Below are 19,443 nucleotides of genomic sequence, written 5' to 3'. Positions count from 1 at the left end.
CCGCGTACGGCAAAAAAAAAAAAAAAAGGAGACACACCCAGATTCCAAAATACAAACAGCTTCAAAGTAGAAGAATGGAAAAGATATGCCATGCCAATGGTAACCCTAAGAGACCTAGAGTGGCCATATTTTAAATTGTATATCCTTCTCCACTATGTAACTTTTTTTTTAAAACCATGTGTTAACTCTTTTAATAGGGGATAAAACTCTCAATTACTGCCAATTATAAAGGGAAAGAAAAGGTGACAAGGACCAAAGTAAAGAGAAAAAGAAATAAATGATCATCTTAATTCAGGTTTACACACAGAGGTCATCTCCTAGGTGACAGTACTTCATTATCTGTCACAGTTTAAATGCATATTTGAAAACCTACCTGCCCAGGTTTTAAAGGAAAATTAATTGTGGACCTACCAGTAAAATGAAATTTTTTAAAAAAATCTTACGTCACTTGCTAGATTTCCAAACAGAAAGAGCTAGGCAAAATCTTAACTAAAGTTAAAGTTTTAAAACAATTTAACTGGTTTTAAAATGCAAAGTTAAGGGCCTCCCTGGTGGCGCAGTGGTTGAGAGTCCGCCTGCCGATGCAGGGGATACGGGTTCGTGCCCCGGTCTGGGAGGATCCCATATGCCGCGGAGCGGCTGGGCCCGTGAGCCGTGGCCGCTGGGCCTGCGCGTCCGGAGCCTGTGCTCCGCAACGGGAGAGGCCACAACAGTGAGAGGCCCGCATACCACAAAAAGAAAAAAAAAAAAAAAAAAAAAAAAAAAATGCAAAGTTAAATAATATTTAACGGTACTTTGAATTTATTGTTTTCAAAACTGAAGATTATTTTCACTGTCCAAATTCTACATATTTAATATTTTAAATGAACGTGGTCCCTTAAGATTAAAGAAAGGCAGTTTTCTACTCCGTAAAGGCTGAATCAGCTTCAGGGTAAGAAATCTGGATACTACTATGGGCTCTGCACCTCTTCTTCTGGCAGCATCTTTCTCCGACCATCCTTTACAGGAAATCCACTTCCAAAGTCTTTTGAGGAGATGTCAGCTCCATACTCTACGATAACATCTTCTTCAATGCTGCTCACCAGCCGCCAGAATTCCTTCTCCACTAGTTCTGTGGGAACCATCTACACAGGGAAAACAAAGATTACAGATTACCACCTCTCTATAACCATAACCCACTAGGACATAATACATAGGTCAAGTGAACAAAAGCCCATGAAAAAACAGAAAACCTTCTCAATTCCCAGAGCTGAAAAGACTGCAGTCCTAGCTTTTCTGACTGACGATGGGAAAAAGCTAAAGACAACTTAGATGTGTTCAGGAAAACATAATGAATTTGAACTGCCTTCTTCTGCAAGCGGCTTTCCAACCAAGAAGGATAAAGATGACCCAGGACATAAGGAAGGAAAAGGAACTACAAACATCAAGGCTGAATTTTAACAGCTTTGGAAAATTATTTCGAAAGGGATTTTTAAGTCCAAGATCCCCCAGGAAAAGAAGCAAACCTCATACTACAAATAACTAAACCAAAGCAGCAACTGCCACGTCCCCCATGCTTGTCTGTACAGGACAGCGCTCACAGAGCACTAAAGAACAAGTGGAAGACAGAGGTCAGTTTCTCCACAGTGCACACTGCCACGACAGAGGGTACAAGAAACAAAAACAGATCCCAGGCCCCTGATCTTCAGATCTGGTGTTCTATCATCTTCTTTATGCTGTCCCTGTTTTCTACAAAATAAGGAAGGTTTTTAAAAAGCAACGCAAAAGCTTTGGAATCAGATAAATCTTTCATACTTCCCCAAAGTGACCTAAAAGATAGATACTCACATGAACTGGCATATTGAAATAGTCAGACTTAAAATTATCTGCCATCTCTCCAAAGCTCTGAAGTGTATACTCTCGTACAGCTTGTTCAAATCCAAAGGCTTCTCTAGGTTTATTACATTCCTGGGAAGAAAAAGTATCTAAGATTAACTTACTGAAACTGAACTGAAGGACGCATTAAGGCCCTCAGGTACTACCTTCTTTGATCATTTCCCTAGGTGAAGCAAATCCAGTCAACTCTAGACCACAAAACAAGTATTAATGTGGAATCAGGAAATAATGTTCTTAAACTTCAAATGCATTTTCACACCTTCCAGTAGGAAGGTGGCAATGAGACAGTTTTAGGCTTTGGAGTTGGCATTAAGCTGTGGCACCAAGACAAACACCTGGAGGACTACCAACCTGGAATCAAGCCCAGGGATGTCTATCATCCTCAGTGGAAAAAATTAATGTTCACGGAGGGAGGAAAGGTAAAGGACAAAGGGATATTCCCCGGGTTGTTAGGATATTTAGCTAGAAAAATGTTTTTTTTTCATACTATCAACCACCATGACCAATTTCTTAACACAAATACTGACTTTGAGTAGCACTGAATCATCTACCCTTGAGAATAATAATAAAAAATAATTCAAGGGACTTCCTTGGTGGCACAAGTGGTTAAGAATCCACCTGCCAATGCAGGGGATATGGGTTCGATCCCTGGTCCGGGAAGATCCCACATGCCACAGAGCAACTAAGCCTGTGCGCCACAACTACTGAGCCTGCGCTCTAGAGCCCACGAGCCACAGCTGCTGAGCCCGCGAGCCACAACTATTGAAGCCCGTGCGCCTAGAGCCCGTGCTCCACAACAAGAGAAGCCACCGCAATGAGAAGCCTGCGCACCACAATGAAGAGTAGCCCCCGCTCGTCGCTACTAGAGAAAAGCCTGCACACAGCAACGAAGACCCAACACAGCCATAAACAAATAAATAATTCAAAGGCCATAAATATCCATCTTTGACTACATCTAGATATACCCAGCCATCTCTTTCCCTTCAATGTCCTATCACATTTTGTTAAAATAAGTAAACAGACCAGACATTTCATGATAATGACATCATTATAATCTTTCAATAACAATTTAGTACAATCAGGTCAAAATTTAAACAAGTTAATAGATACCACCAGTTTATCTGGTAGCATGAAAACTGGATGCATGAATCCTAAGTTCTAGAGCTTCATGTCTGATTTTTACTTTAAAAAAATAAATAAATAAATAACAAATAACCTACAGACTTTCTTCATTTTTATTGTTTTCCAGGAATATGAATATTCTGAGCAAAGTCTGCAGCAATAAACAGAATTATCTAACCAACAGTCAGAAAAAGACCCTTTAAAAAACAAACTGCCACAGTAGAACTGTTACATTTCCAGTCACTATCACTCTTTAAAAATCCTGGAGATTTCAAACACTTTAGAACACAGAGAGAGGAGAAGAAGCTTCACGGGATGTGTTCACTGTCCATGTGTATGTGTGTGTTATGGTTCTTAATTTAAAAAGGTAAGGTTAGGCTTATACCTCCGCAACACATTTAGGACACCTCCAGTCTCCTTTGGGCACATCAGGTAGTGGGGGAATTAAGCAAAATGTATGGTAGCTGTCATCACATCCATCACACAACAGCAATTTATCTTCATTATTTCCCCGACCACAAAACATACAAACGTAAAGATCAACCTGTTAAAAAAATAATACGTTTATTTTCTGTAATAAGTAATATTAAATTTTTACCAGGAACACCTTAATTGAAACAAACAAAATAATGTACACTAAAAAGTAAACATAACTTAAATCCTTAATATTTATTTTAAATAACTGTATTTAAATAGCTTTGTATAAAACTTCCTAAATTTCCTCAGAGCTTCTACAAGCAAATTAATAAAAGCCTATCAAGGTCTGAGAATAAAGGAAGACTACAAATCTAGGGTACTTGAAAGTCAATTTATATAAATAAAATATACCACGTCACCCTTTCTATACACAGATACTCTTTACTGGTAGAGGACTGAACACTGAGCATTAGTCCAGCTAAGGATTTACAGATTCACCTCATCCTCTCACTCACTCACTTACAAGGTATAAGACTCAGGGAACAGTCTGTGTATACGGGACAAAGCTAAGTCAGTATTATATAAACCGAAGCTGCAAGTTCAGATGCACCATCAAGTCTTACAACTAAATGAACTAACTAGATGACATACTAAGATACGGCAAGGTAAAAAGTGCAAAACAAAAACATAAATAAATCCTTTCCCTCCTGACACATCTCAGAGCACTTACAAAGTTAACAGAGAGAGTTCCTTTCCGTTGTCTCATTTGCATGTTAAATGCGTCTGACCTGCTGGTAACTTTTCGTCTTCGGGAGACCTCATCTTGAAATAAAAATAGTTATATAATAATAATAGTAAAAACTAATGTTGAGAGCTTACCACTGACCAGACACTATTTTAGATTATTTAAATCAGTTAAAATCTCACAACACTATTAGATAAACTATTATCCCCCACTGAAGATAAAGAATCTGAAGCACAGAGAAGCTAGATAACTTGCCCCAAATCACACAGCCATTCAGTGGCAGACTTGGGATTCTAGTCCAGGCAATCAAACTCCAGAGAACTTAACTAATAATTCTACACTGCCCATATGTAGTACTTATCAGGGACCAATCTGGGACTAGCTTTGAGATCACTGCCAGCTAATACAGTTACAAACATAAAAAAGATAAAGTACTTAATCTTTTAAAAGAGCAATAGTAAACATTATAATGTATCTAGCAAGTCTTATCACACTGAATGTTTTGAGAGTGATGGAAGAATATTACCTGATTATCCAGAGTTCAATCCATAATCTGAATAAAGACTTAGTCATATCATAAAATGCACAGTAATCAATATGACTTGTGATTATAGCAATTCATTAAATTCTTATACAGTAAAAACATATCCAACACAATCTTTGTTAAACTGAGCTTTAAAACTGACATGCACATAGAACTGTGACACTTGATCTCTGCATTAGCAATGTTACTCACAGAAGTTTCTAACATGCTGACCTGAGCCTACACTCTTCAAACAGGTTACTTCAATGAAGTGTCATAAAACACAAAGGCGATTAAAGGAAAATCTCAAAATTACGGTTAGCATCCAAATCATTAGCTCTCCCCAGTATATTTTGATACTGAAGGTCAGAGAAATCCTCTATTTCTCTTTAAATTTAAAAATAATAAGCTTTAGATCACCAGGTGAGAACCATTAATTTTGCGATTCTCTTATAAACTAGCCTTTAGAAACTACAATTTCTGTGTCATGTGTTAGACATGGAGGAGGAACTTTCTCTCTTCCAAAATATTACAAAAATCCAACATAATATGGCTCCTCACACCTTAAGGTTATCTGCCACTAAAAAGGTGATCTGTCTAGGAACTATGTTGCCTAAGAAAATCCCAAGGCAGACTACGATCGAATATCACGTGAATCTTGTTATAACCATATTGTTGTACCTTAGTTCTTTTCGTGACCAAATAACAGATTTACCTTCTTTATCTTTTACTCCCATTGCCAAGCCCACAACCTTAGGCCCAGCCCCAAAAATCCGAAGTTTCTTCAGTTCCGTGTTTCTATTCACTTCTCCAGATTCTGACTAAAAAAAAAATAAACTCACATTAGTCTAGTTATTGTGATTCATAAATTTATTTTCTTACCCAAGAAAAGTCTCAAGATCCAATTCAAAATGAAAGAAAATTTTATTTTCATTTTTCTAAATCCACTTGCTGCCTCATTGCTGAACAGTCACCAAAGCACTCTGCAACACCAAGATTCCTTTCCACAAAAGAAAACCTACCTTTCATAAAAGCATAGTTGTCAATTAGGTTCTGTCCAGAGACAGACACTACTGGTAATTACTGGTGTAACAGTGGTAATAACTCGATAGAAATGTCCACTTCTAACTTGCTAATGGGCACCCAGCTTTGATTAGGGCAATTACGCCCATCCTAAGAGATGAATAATGACTGTCCTAAGACAATCATGCCAATGCCGTTCCTCTTTGTTGGCGATCACCTAGCTAAGGGTGGGAATGCTATCGTGTTCTAGCCAGTGAGACATAAGGAAGGTCTACTGGAAACCTCTGGGCAAGATTTTCATCTTCTAATGAAAGAGAAAGCATCTCAAAGAGTAAGTCCTTTTGACCCAACTTCCTTCCCCACTGCTACAAGACTCAGTCTGATGGAAGCACAGCACTGGACTCTACAGCAGCCACAATGCAATTAAGAGGAGATATATATATCACCCATACACTGAAGAAGACCAGGCAGGAAGATGGAAAGAGCCTGGCCCTTGATGACAATGTGAAGTTGCTATACGAATCCTAGAACTACTTATCTCTGAAAATCTAATGTGGAAAATGTGTTCGCATGTGAAAACTGTGTTGTCCATGTTTAAGCTACCGTCATTTGGCATTCTAGTACTTGAGGATTAGAGCATCATGAGAGACACCAGTGTTACATCTTGAAGTTAGATAATCTCTGAATGCAGGGTAATAACCAAAATTTACTTAAAATATACTTAGTCGATATGAATAAAAATAAACCAGGATAAAATACAGACTACTTTATAAGTCTACGGCGACCTAACAGCATACAGACACAGGCAGCCTGGACTACTAAAAGAGCATATTAAGAACCAAACCAACCAAAATGGCATTTCAAAATTTATCTTTAAACTTTGGTAGGCTGACTTGGTTATATTAACCTACAGTCAGTCCAATGAAAAACATTAACACTACACATTCTTTACCACTGTTAAAGCAAAGTACATAGTAATAAAAGCTAACACAGTGAGTACATAGCATGTGCCATATCAAAGTATTCTAGTCAATTAATCCTTACAACCACCTTTTCAGACAGACAATAAAGTCCCCAAAAGTGGAAATAATATAACAACATTCTCTGATCTTACTGGAATAAAGCTAGAAATAACATCAAAAATCAAAAGGCCCTTCCACCTGGAATTTTTTCTCTATATATACACATACCATATATCAGAATCTCTGGAACAAAGGAAAGAAGTAATCACAAGAAATTCTCAGTCTTAAACACAGCAATCAAAGCAAAAGAGCAGGAATAAATCAATTAAGTTCTCAACTCAAAATGCTAAGAAAACAATTACAACATAAATCAAAAGAACTTTGTGATGCTGGATTAGGACTAGAATTACCAGTATAAGCTGAAAATATAAAGTCCGAATTTTTAAAAATTGATTTCCCAGCCCTGACCACCAGAAGGGGCTACAGGCAACGGTATCCCAGTAGGAACAAGCACACCTTGTGCTCAAATCTTGGCTTCTAAATACCATTTCCCACTAAAATGAACCAGCATTCCTTGGAGAAATGGCTGATTCCAGGTCTAAGTCACGGCAAGAAGACAATGGGATTCTTTGTGCTAGAAAGTAAGTGCTCAACAACTGATGGAGAGGGCTTCCCTGGTGGTGCAGTGGTTAAGAATCCGCCTGCCAATGCAGGGGACACGGGTTCGAGCCCTGGTCTGGGAAGATCCCACATGCCGTGGAGCAACTAAGCCCGTGGGCCACAACTACTGAGCCTGCGCGTCTAGAGCCTGTGCTCCGCAACGGAAGAGGCCACGGCAGTGAGAAGCCCGCGCACTGCAATGAAGAGTGGCCCCAGCTCACCACAACCAGAGAAAGCCTGCGCACAGCAACAAAGACCCAACACAGCCAAAGATAAATAAATAAATAAATTAATTAATTAAAAAACAAAAAAAAAAACTGATGGAGACTTGTCAAAGAACATATCAACCTCTTGAAGGGGCTCCCATCAGCCAAATTTGGAACAATTCGAGTATCAAAAAGGAATAAAAAGTAGTAGTAGGTTATAAGACATTTATCAAAAAACAGTCATGCTCTATAGTGAGACTAAAAAGGAGGAGGGTCACTCAAGGTTGGTTCCACAGGTATATACAATCATCAAAATTCATCAAACTGTACACTTAAGATACACACATTTTACTGCATGAAAAATAATCAAGCGTGGGAGAAGAGTTTTTTAAAGAAAAACGCTAACTAATAAATGTAGAAGAAATGATAGAACCAGAAAATCACCTAGTTTGCAACCACCAACATAATTAACTGAGACAAAGATTATCAATGAATGTTAAAACTATTGGGTAAAACAAGTTAATGGAATAATGGAAATATCGCTATTGAAAAATAATGGAAAGTTAATGGAAAACAAGTTAGTCCCACAGTCTTACAGTTTACTCTGATTACTTTTATTACAAGGAGAATAGTACATTATAATGAAGAAATGCTGGCTCAAACTTAGTGTCACCAAAAATGGGACATACTGGCATTCTAATGTATAAGTGTTACGGGTTTGGTCATTCTTGATATGAACAAACTGCACTCTCAGCTTTCAAGGAACTCATTCTAGTGAGGTCACAGATGACAAGACAATTAACGCAGAGTATATCAAGTGGTGTGATAGAGACAGGAAAGGGCAGTAGGAGAACTTTCTTAACTTCCATTTCTTACTTGGGAGACTATTTGACGGCTGTGCTTGTCACTATCACCAAGCTAGAAAGTATGTTTTAAAAAAAACAGATTTAGGGGCTTCCCTGGTGGCGCAGTGGTTGAGAGTCCGCCTGCCGATGCAGGGGACACGGGTTCGTGCCCGGGTCCAGGAGGATCCCACATGCCGTGGAGCGGCTGGGCCCGTGAGCCACGGCCGCTGAGTCTGCGTGTCCGGAGCCTGTGCTGCGCAGCGGGAGAGGCCACAGCAGTGAGAGGCCCGTGTACCGCAAAAAAAACAAAACAAAACAAAACAAAAACCAGATTTAGAAAAGGTGATGTTTGCGACATACTGAGTTTAGCTGTGTGTGGCCACCAAGGCATACATATACACACATGCACTCAAGAACCCTGGTGAACAGGGAAGAAGCACGGATGTCATGACTTACTTAGGAGTCCTGAGAGATATAGGTAGTAACTGAAATCACAGGGTGGAAGAGACAGCTGGGTAGAGTGAAGATGAGAAAAACGGAGAGCACTTCGTGAAGGGCAGAGAGAAGAGATAACAAAGGTTACTGAGGAGTGGTCAGAGAGTGACGAGGGAAAAGAGGAGAGGTGTCACAGAAGCCAAAGAAAGATCAAATTTCAAGAAATGCAAACATCATCAGAGACGAAGTAGGTTAAGAAATGAAAAAGGGGCCTCAGCATCTGACAATTATTAACTCAGTGGTAACCTGAATAGTGTAGTTTCAAGGAAATGATTTAGCTCGAAGTCAGATTACAGGGTTTAAAAGCTAAACAGATACTGAGGAAACTGAGAAAATATAGATGATTTTTCAGGGAACTTCTTCATGAAAAGAGGCAAGGAGTAAGGAACTATCTAGAAGAGGGCTTCTGTTTTTAAAGCCGGAAAGGATGGGAGAAGGATTACCCTTGGAGAAAAAGGCACACTCTGCCCACAGAGATAGGTAGAGATTAAGAATGAACACCAGAGAGTTTCATGTATGGGGCAAGAGGCTGAAGTTCTACCAGAAAGCCTTTACTGTCTTTCTGAAATAGAAGACTAGGAACGAGGCAGACTGGCAATATTAATTAAGGACAAACTACAAGTTGAAGAAATTCTTAATTGCAAATCCTCAAATGGTTCTACTTTCTATCTAATATCAACCAATCTGACTATAGCAACAATTACTGCAATGGGTAAAAGCATTCTGTGCAGTCCCTATTCTAACATAATGAATGGCAATCATTATATAATCTGATGAAAGGCAATCAGAAATAAGCAGGACTTTTTTTTCATGGTTTCAGAAGGAACATCAAGAGATTTCATCACAAGCTGGCAACTGATTAAATGGGCCCACTTGGGGCAACTCTTCAAAGTTGAGTCACCATGTCAAAGAGACTACTCTTCAAGTATTTCAGGTCTTAAGACAGAATCTTCACTATATACCCCCAAACGATCAGAACTTCTGAGATCAACCATGGTAATAAAAATCACTTAACGACTAAACCAGAGTTTACTAATTTAAAATAGAGCTATTGGGACTCCCCTGGTGGCGCAGTGGTTAAGAATCCGCCTGCCAATGCAGAGGACATGGGTTCGATCTCTAGTCCGGGAAGATCCCATATGCCACGAAGCAACTGAGCCAGTTTGCCACCGCTACTGAGCCTGTACTCTAGAGCCCGCGAGCCACAACTACTGAAACCTGCACACCCCAGAGCCCGCACGCCACAACTACTGAAGCCCACGTGCCGCAACTACTGAAGCCCGCATGCTCTAGGGCCTGCGTGCTGCAACTACTGAGCCCAAGTGCTGCAACTACTGAAGCCCACGTGCCTAGAGCCTGTGCTCCACAACAACAGAAGCCACCACAATGAGAAGCCCGTGCACCGCAACAAAGAGGAGCCCCCTCTCGCCGCAACTAGAGAAAGCCCGCGCGCAGCAATGAAGACCCGATGCAGTCAAAAAAAAAATTTTTTTTTAATTAAAAAAAATAAAATAGAGCTATCACTTTCCAAAATTTTCCATTAAATTCACACGCGCCATTCAAGACACCTACCTTTCTGCTATCAGAGTACCTAAGAAGCTAAATTATTAATCAGGAGGTTATTTAGCGAGCATAAACTCGGAACAAGGAAAGTAGACATGGCATGAAAGAGACATATCCCCTGAGCTACAGAAAAGCAAGATGAAGTATCATTAGCCTGCCTCTACAGTGACAGGACTCCTCACAACCCTAGATCCAGGATCTCTTGTTAATAGTGAACCCACTTTCTATGTGAACCACTTCCATCCTTAAATGTGTTTAGGACCCAGGTAAGCTGCTATTCCAGTTCACCCATGTGTTAATTTATATGGGCCATATCTCAAGAGTCCTAAGGGCACCTCACTCTCCCCAGCCTACAGACTGTCTTTACCAAAAACCTTTAGAAACACAACTTCGAGGACCACAAAGAAAGGGGAATAGGAAAAAGGTAGAGGGGAAGAGGGGCAGACAAAAAGAAATTAGGGCATTTTTCTTCTGATGTATTCATTAGGCTTTAAAATTATTCCAGGTCACAAGAACACTGTGGAAATTACACTGGAATGGTTCGGAGACTAAGAAACTTATCCACTGGTTTTTAAAGGAATGATGAGTAAAGATAAAAACCACTCTTTCCTACTCTTCTCACTTATACTAACCATGAAAATAAAATATACTAGAATTCATCAGCATGTCTATGAAATTGGCCCTACAGTATCCAGAGTCACTCTCTGAACCACCACCCCTGTCAAAGCTGTTCAAAATTAACAAAGAACTCTCTAAATCAAATCAGACTGAAGTGTACAATCCCTTCCTCGTTCATCTCAAAGGTAATGGAAACACGTCTCCGAGTTTTAAAGAACGACAGCACGTGAATGACCTCCCAGAGCCAAGTAAGTGTTCTGCACAGTCAACGTTCTAGAAACGCCTGTCAAAAGCGGCCCGTGGAAACTGATACCTGAGACTTGACACGCCTTGTTCTCTTCGGCAGAATGTTCACTCTTGTGCCCGGCTCTGGGGGAGTTTGGACATCAGTGCCAAGAACCTCAGGCTCCACTTTTTCCTTAAGATCTAAATTAGGCATTTGTACACCCTGAAGAATTGAGAGCACAGGAAGAGGGCAGATTCACTTATAAGAAATCAGGTTTGAGAATAAGGAGAAAAATAATAAATTTCTAAAAAAATCCCTAGAACTACATGAAACGAGATGACAATTCTCCCACCAAACTGATCTATAGATTCAAGACAATCCCTATCAAAACCCTAGCAGGCTTTTGTTGTAGAAATTGAGAAGCGGATCCCAAAATTTACGTGGAAGTGCAAATTGTTTGGAAATTTTGAAAAAAGAGAACCAAGCTGGAGGACTTACACTACCAGATATCTAAACTTACTCTAAAGCTATGGTACTCAAGACAGCGTAGTATTGGTGTTAGGGTCAAACATACAGATCAAACAAAGAACAAAACAGACTAGAAATAAACCCACATATTTATAGTCAACTGATTCTCAACAAAGGTGCCAAGGTAAATCACCTTGGTAAGGTAAATGGGAGAAGGGTTGTCTTTTAAACAAATGGTGCTGGAACACTTGGATATTCCTATACCCCCCCCCACTGCCCCCACAATGAACTTATACCTTTACCTCAGACTAAACACAAAAAAACAACTCAAAATGGGCTACAGACCTAAACATAAAAGCTAAAACTATAAAAAAACAAACACCTTGGCCTTAGGTGAAGAAAAGATTTTCTTAGATATGCTAACAGAAGCACAATCCATAAAAAGGGAGAAAATCAATAGATTACTCTTCAGATAGACACCATTATAAAAATGAAAAGACAAACCACAAACTAAAGGAAAATATTTATAAAATCATACATCTGATAAAGGACTTATATCCAGACTATTTAGCAAAATCTTAAGTATAAAATGACTGACAACCCAATAAAAAAAAAGATTTGAGCAGACAGTTCATCAAGGAAGATATACAAATGGCTAATATACACATGAAAAGATGCACAACACCATTAGTCATTAGGGAAATAAAATTAAAACCACAATGAGATACCACTACACACCCACTAGAATGACTGTAAGCAAAAAACCTGACAATACCAAGTGTTGGCAAAGATGTGGAGAAACTGGAAGCCTCTACATTACTGGCGGGAATGTAAAATGGTTCAGCCACTTTGGAATACAGTTTGGCAGTTTCTTAAAAAGTTAAATATAAACTTACCGTATAACCCAGCAATTCCACTCCTAGGTATCTACCCAAGAGAAATGAAAACGTATGTCCACACAAAGACTAGTACATGAATATTCATAGCATTATTCATAACAGCCATAAACTGGAAACAATCCAAATGTCCATAAGTGATAAATGAATAAACAAATGTGGTCTATCCATACAACAGAATATTATTCAGCCATAAAGAGGAATGAAGTACGAATACTAAAACATAGATGAACCTTAAGAACATCAGGCTAAGTGAAAAAAGCCATACACACAATCATACTGTATGATTCCATGTATGTGAAATTTCTAGAAAAGGCAAAACTATAGAGCCAGAAAGCAGATCAGGGGTTGTCCAGGTTTGAGGGTAGAAGCAAGAACCAGCTATAAACAAACACAAAGGAATTTTGGGGGCTGATGGAAGTGTTCTAAAACTGGATGGTGATGATAGTTGCCTAAATGTATAATTTACTAAAGCTTATTGACTGTGTACCTACAATGGGTGAATTCTATAGTATGTAAATTATACCTCAATAAAGCTGTTTAAAAAAAAAATACATGGGGCTTCCCTGGTGGCGCAGTGGCTGAGAGTCCGTCTGCCGGTGCAGACGACACGGGTTCGTGCCCCGGTCCGGGAAGATCCCACATGCCGCAGAGCGGCTGGGCCCGTGAGCCATGGCCGCTGAGCCTGCGCGTCTGGAGCCTGTGCTCCGCAATGGGAGAGGCCACAACGGTGAGAGGCCCGGGTACAGCAAAAAAAAAAAAAAAAATACATGAAACCAAGTGGAGGAATTTTTTTAAAAGCGTTAAGTCTTGCATAAGCTTACACATTTTAAAAAGAAAACTTTCTTCATTCCCATTAGCCTTTATCTTGTAAACCACCAAAAATAGCTGTGATTCTTAAACTACACCTTGCTCCCCCCAAATTTCAGTACCTGGTGAAATCATAGCCAACTGCTAACTTGTTATAGTAAACAATCTAAAGTTTATATATGGCAGAGTGGATTTATCCACTCCTAAGAAAAGTGATGCATCTCACCATAAGGCTGACACCAGACTGGAAAAGCTCATATGGGTAGAGAATTCTTTCATAATGTGACTTCAAAAGAGACCCAGTTCCTTTTCCTGGCAGATATCCCAAGCGGCTACCCACTTTAGACCATTTCTTCTCTTTGGTGACCATTTCAAAACCACCTTTGCTGGCAACAATCTGAAAAGAAAGTAAAAATTATTTAGGGAAAGAGGTAGATTCATGTATTCTGACTCTACATCTTGTCTGCTAAATGGAAAAATTATTCTGGGCCCAGATTTTAAATTTCCTTTCAAGAAATATGTGAAAAAATTGAAACTCATCAACATTTAAAGTATGGAAAAGAGACAATAACTTCTGGAAGTTTTAAACTCTATTACTGGTCACTGTGCCTACCTTCAATGAACCAAGCATTCAAAAATATTTAATGAGTTTATGCTTTGCATATTATGCACCTGGAGAAAATTAAACACATATATGTACTCTATATCCACATGGAATTCAAAATATAAATAAAAATTAAAAACAGACCAAGCATAGACATGTGAATGTTATTATATAATGTAAAATTAATGTAAATCCCGATACTAGAAAATATAGCAACTAACTTACAGAATTTAACAAAAATGTCAAACAAACAGTGGATTCAGAGGATATTTTGAAAAAGAGGCTATCATTTTTCAAAAAGAGAAAAGTTTTACACGGAAGATTATAAAGAAATGATGGGGAAAAATAAATTCCGGAGATGTACTAGAACACAGCACAGAATGTACTAAGGTAGGAAGTAATGGGATAAATTGGCCAATTTTTGCTGAATGCTCACATCCAACCAGCCACAGTATAGAACAGACATGTGCCAAGGCCCCCATCTTCCAGAAGCTGATATGTACATCTCTCACACTCTAAAATATAGGCAGTTTTCAGTTTCACTGATGACAGAATAAAGAGTGTGATGAAGTTGAATTCAAAAAAATTTTCCTCTTTGAGTGTACACTACTGTATTCTCCTATACCAAAACGTTAAGAGAAAAATTAAACAGAATTACCATATGACCCAGCAATTCCACCTCTAGGGAGACAGCCAAAAGAACTAAAAGCAGGGATTCAAACAGTACTTGCATACCAGTGTTCACAGAGCATTATTCACAATAGTCAAAAGGTAGAAACAACCCAAATATCCATCAAGAGATGAACGGATAAAAAAAATGTGGTAAAGCCATACATGGAATATTATTCAGCCTTAAAAAGCAATGAAATTCTGATACATGTGACAACATGGATGAACCCTGAAAACATTATGCTAAGTGAAATAACACAAACACGAAAAGATGAATATTGTATGGTCCCATTTAAATGAGATAACCTAGCATAAGCAAATTCATAGAAAGTATGATAAAGGTTTTACCAGGTGCTACAGGGAGGGGAAAGTTCTGGAAATGGGCAGTAGTGATGGCTGTACAACACTTTGAAAATACCTAAGGCCATAAGATTGTACACTGAAAAACAGTAAACAGTTATGTATGTTTCACCACCATTTTTTTTTAAAGGCTAAGAGCATGGACTCCAGAGCCAGATTACCAGAGTTCAAATCCCAGCTCTGCTAACTCAATAGCTGTGTGACCTTGGGTAAGTTACATAATTTGCATCTCAGATTCCTCACCATTATTAAAAGAGTAATAATAACAGTATCTATTCCTTATTATGAGGCTGCTGTGAAGACAAATGAAATAAAACATGAAAAGCACCAGGACAGGGACTTTCCTGGTGGTCCAGTGGGTAAGACTCCACGTTCCCAACGCAGGGGGCCCGGGTTCAATTCCTGGTCGGGAAACTAGATCCCACATGCATGCCGCAACTAAGAGTTCGCATGCCGCAACAAAGATTCCGCATGCAGCTATGAAGATCCCGTGTGCGGCAACTAAGACACAGCGCAGCCAAAATGAATGAATGAATGGATGGCACCGAGACACAGCAAGCACTGTATCAATGTTGGCTGTATTATAAATGTCTGTGTGGGGGTCAAGTTGGGGGTGGGGGGGAGAATATACATGCTATAAATAAGTAAAGGACACATTTTCTACTTGTGCTTAGGATTTTATTATAGCAAAGATGAAACTATAGCCAAAGCAAAATTCTCCTCTAGTGAAGTATCTGAAAGCTTGATAGAAACACAGAAGTTCATGTGCACAAGAGTGGAACCCATCTTCAATTCTTTAGCTTTTCTTATTACATCCTCAGACAAGCTCTCTCTGTTAATGAGAGCCAACCAGGGAAAAATCATGTAGAGAAAAATATTTATTTTTCAAATTTTGTAGTGCAGAGAAAGACACATTAAGGGTGATTTGGATAGAGGGCTGTCTGGAAGCAAATGGATGAGTGAGAATGCCTTTCATTCATAGCTTCCCAGGGTTTCTACTCTGTCAGCTACTGTTCTAGGTACTGGAAATACACCTATGAATAAAATAAAGATCTTTGCCCTGTTGGAGCTTACAGCCTAGTGGAAGACTAAACATAACATGACAATTTTGAAGTGACAAATGCTGTGAAAAAAATTTTAAAGCCTCCCAAAAGTAGGAGAATGAGGGTAAATTGAAGCATCAAACAGTCACAAAAAGCCTCATTATAAAGGTGAAACTTGAGCAAAGACTTGAAGGAGGTGAAGCAGTTACCCAAGCAGATACACAGGGCAGGGAACAGCCAGAGTAAAGGCCCACAGGAGAAGCCTGCCTAGCATGTTGAGGAACAATAAGGAAACCACTGTGGCTGAAGCAAGTGGGGAGAAGCAGTAAAAGTCTGAGAGGAAACAGAAGCCCTCTCAGTAATCTGTATTTCCCAACACAATTACCACCATTACATAATAATCTGCTTCCGTCAGTAATGATATAGCTGCACGGATCCAGTCATGCTTCCCACCCAGCTCTGACCATTTCTGGCACACAGCTGTGACAATGACAGCACCATAATCGGGGATGGCCAAGAGTAAGACAAAACTAACAAAGAAATCAAAGCCATGACTTTGGCTTCATGTTTAAATACTCTATAACAATCTAACTGGGCCTAATACTATAAAAACACACAAAACCTTAATACTTGCTTTTCTTCAGCTGAGAGATTCAAGGATTACCATGCATAATTTCAAAGTATAAACCATTTATTCCAAACATTTGCCATGCACTATATCACACCACTGTCATTAGAAAAACATCACAGGACCCATGCCCTATAAAGAAATACATGGCATGCACTTAAACTGAACACAATGAAGACAACCCCTTAATTAAAACTTAACAAAAGAGTAATGTCACTCAAGGCCAAAATTTCAGTCCAATGAAAAACTAAGTCCAGTTAGCAAGAGACAATTTTAACAGACAAAAAACAGCAGCCATCTTCTACTTAAAAGCTCCCTCTCAAAGCTCCACTAAAAAGGAAGGGACAAAAAGGCATACTCCCAAGAGGACAAAAAGACCAAGAGAAAAGCAGATGTAGGAATGATAATCTAGCAAGCAAAAACAAAAAACAGACAAAAAAGCCCCAAGCACTTGCAACGGAAGGAAGCTAAAGAGAAGCTTTCGCAACATAGAACCTGGAAAGGCTTAAGAAATGGAAGCAGCAATACCTTTAAAATTAAATTTAAAAACAACAGTGTTGACTGAAAACCTGTATAAAAGCAATCAGACCTCCCCCAGTCAGCACGCCAGGCAACCATCCCTCTCCAACAACAGCAGAAGACTGGTGATTTACTCTCAGGAGAGTTTGAGAAGAAGGGGCTCTTAACCTAAGAAAGAAACAGGTAAGTAAAGGAGAGGATCGGTCTAACAGTCTCACATCCAACCAATAAGAGTTCAAAAGGAGAGAAAAAGTAAGTGGAACAAACTGTCAAAGAATTAACACAAGAAAAGTTACAAGAACTCAAAGAGGTGAGTTCAGATTAAAAAGGTCATCAAGTGCAATAAACGTATTCACTGAAAATTAACACACACCTGCGCATATCCACTGTGAAATCTCAAAACACTGGGAATAAAGATTAGACCCTGTGTCTTCAAGAAAAAGTCACAAGAATTAATATAGCATCATTCTTCTCAACAGCAACACTGCAAGCTAGAAGACTATGAAGTAAAGCTTTCAAAATACAATTCTCAAGTAAAATGATTTGCAATCTAGACTTCTAAACCCACCAAACTACCAATGAAGTTTGAGTAGAACACTTGTAGACAAGCAAAAAATTGACATTCCATTTACCTTCTTGCTCATCAAACTAGCAGAAGAAATGTTTTACTAAAATAGGAATAAACCAAGTAATAGGAAGACTTAAAACAAGGAGAAAGACAAAGGGAATTCCCAGAATGATAATCGTGAAAGAAGTTCTAAGCTGAGAGCCTTAAAAAAAAAAAAAAAAACTAGTCTGGACTGGAGTAGGAAAGAACTCCAGAGGAAGGGATCCAAGAAGGAAATGAAACTGGCAGATTTTCTAATGGGTGAAAGCATACTGAGAGATTTATACTTCTGGAAAATCTGAAAATAAATTTTTAATAGTCACAAAGAAAACTTACAAAATGAAAAAAGGCAAGGGGACTATTAACTCCAAGGAAAATAAAAACTGGTAACATAATTATAGCACACTATTAACATGAGACACAATCACAGCACACCATTAGGCACAGGTAAAAATAAATTTGTATTTACACAGTCACAGCAATAATTTCTGGTTAATAAAAAATTGACCTAACTACACTATAAGGGAATGGGGGACCTGAAGTCCGTAAGAATTTAATTTTTATACCCATTGCCAATCTCTAATGGGCAATCAGTACGTATATGATATTTAACACTTAAAAATGAAGAAATAGCATAATGAGCATGTTTTTTGGCAATATGGAGATCTAAATCAAACAGCTAAAAGAAATGAAAGTGATTAGCTCTAAGGAGTAGTAAAGCGAGTGGAGAGATGAAGAAGGAAGAATGCTGGTTTTTATTTTAAGCTTTTTTTTTATGTATTACTTTGACAAAAATTTCTTTTAAAAATGGCTAGAATAAATGTTCCTTGCTGCACTGATTATAAACAGTAATTGTTAATGCAGAATTCCACTAAATTACAGACATTCCAAATAACACTTTTTACTATCAAAAATAATAACCAGGGAGAAAGACAAAGTGACTTAATCAGAACAGGAAACAATCACATTGATAATTTAATGACTCAGGAGATTGAAAATCTGCTTCCTGTTAAAAAGTAGTGGAGGGCTTCCCTGGTGGCGCAGTGGTTGAGAGTCCGCCTGCCAATGCAGGGGACACGGGTTCGTGCCCCGGTCCGGCAGGATCCCACATGCCGCGGAGCGGCTGGGCCAGTGAGCCATGGCCGCTGAGCCTGCGCGTCCGGAGCCTGTGCTCCGCAATGGGAGAGGCCACAACAGTGAGAGGCCCACGTACCACAAAAAAAAAAAAAAAAAAAAGTAGTGGAAATCAAAGTGTGTCAAAATCACGTCTAAAATAACAAATTCAAGAGATGCTCATCAGCTGTGAGCCAAAAATAATGTTTTTTCAAAGTAAAGGGCATACCTAACAACCTAAAAATATCAGAACTCTCAGTATTTTGTGCAGTTTTCAGCCTGAGCCTCTTGCTAGAAGGTAAAATGTCCCTACGCCATTCACCAGTGATGGAGGGCAAAACAGCAGTCACCTTTGGGGAGAAGTACTGACTGGGAGGGAGAGGAAGGAGCCCACGAGAGTGCTGTAGACGCTCGGTGGTGCTTACACAAGTGCACACATACAGAAA

General features: G+C 39.0%; 1 protein-coding gene across 3 annotated transcripts in view; it reads right to left on the bottom strand.

Annotated features, from left to right (window-relative positions):
* Positions 1–19,443, bottom strand: part of KDM5A (lysine demethylase 5A) — an 84,964-nt gene that overhangs the window by 58,140 nt on the left and 7,381 nt on the right. For 2 of the 3 annotated variants that reach the window (XM_081247968.1, XM_081247967.1), the window contains exons 4-10: positions 13,681–13,851; positions 11,368–11,502; positions 5,398–5,503; positions 4,145–4,236; positions 3,383–3,541; positions 1,828–1,947; positions 966–1,124 (exon numbers count right to left, since the gene is read on the bottom strand). In XM_081247968.1, coding sequence (XP_081104094.1) covers positions 966–1,124; positions 1,828–1,947; positions 3,383–3,541; positions 4,145–4,236; positions 5,398–5,503; positions 11,368–11,502; positions 13,681–13,851 — 942 coding nt within the window. The remainder of the gene's footprint in view (positions 1–965; positions 1,125–1,827; positions 1,948–3,382; positions 3,542–4,144; positions 4,237–5,397; positions 5,504–11,367; positions 11,503–13,680; positions 13,852–19,443) is intronic. The other variant, XM_081247969.1, reaches the window with a different exon arrangement.

The sequence above is a fragment of the Mesoplodon bidens genome, assembly GCF_964165515.1.
Source record: "Mesoplodon bidens genome assembly, chromosome: 11".
Classification (NCBI taxonomy): domain Eukaryota; kingdom Metazoa; phylum Chordata; class Mammalia; order Artiodactyla; family Ziphiidae; genus Mesoplodon; species Mesoplodon bidens.
The sequence above is the reverse complement of the archived record's forward strand: the minus strand, read 5'-3'. Positions and strand labels throughout refer to the sequence as shown.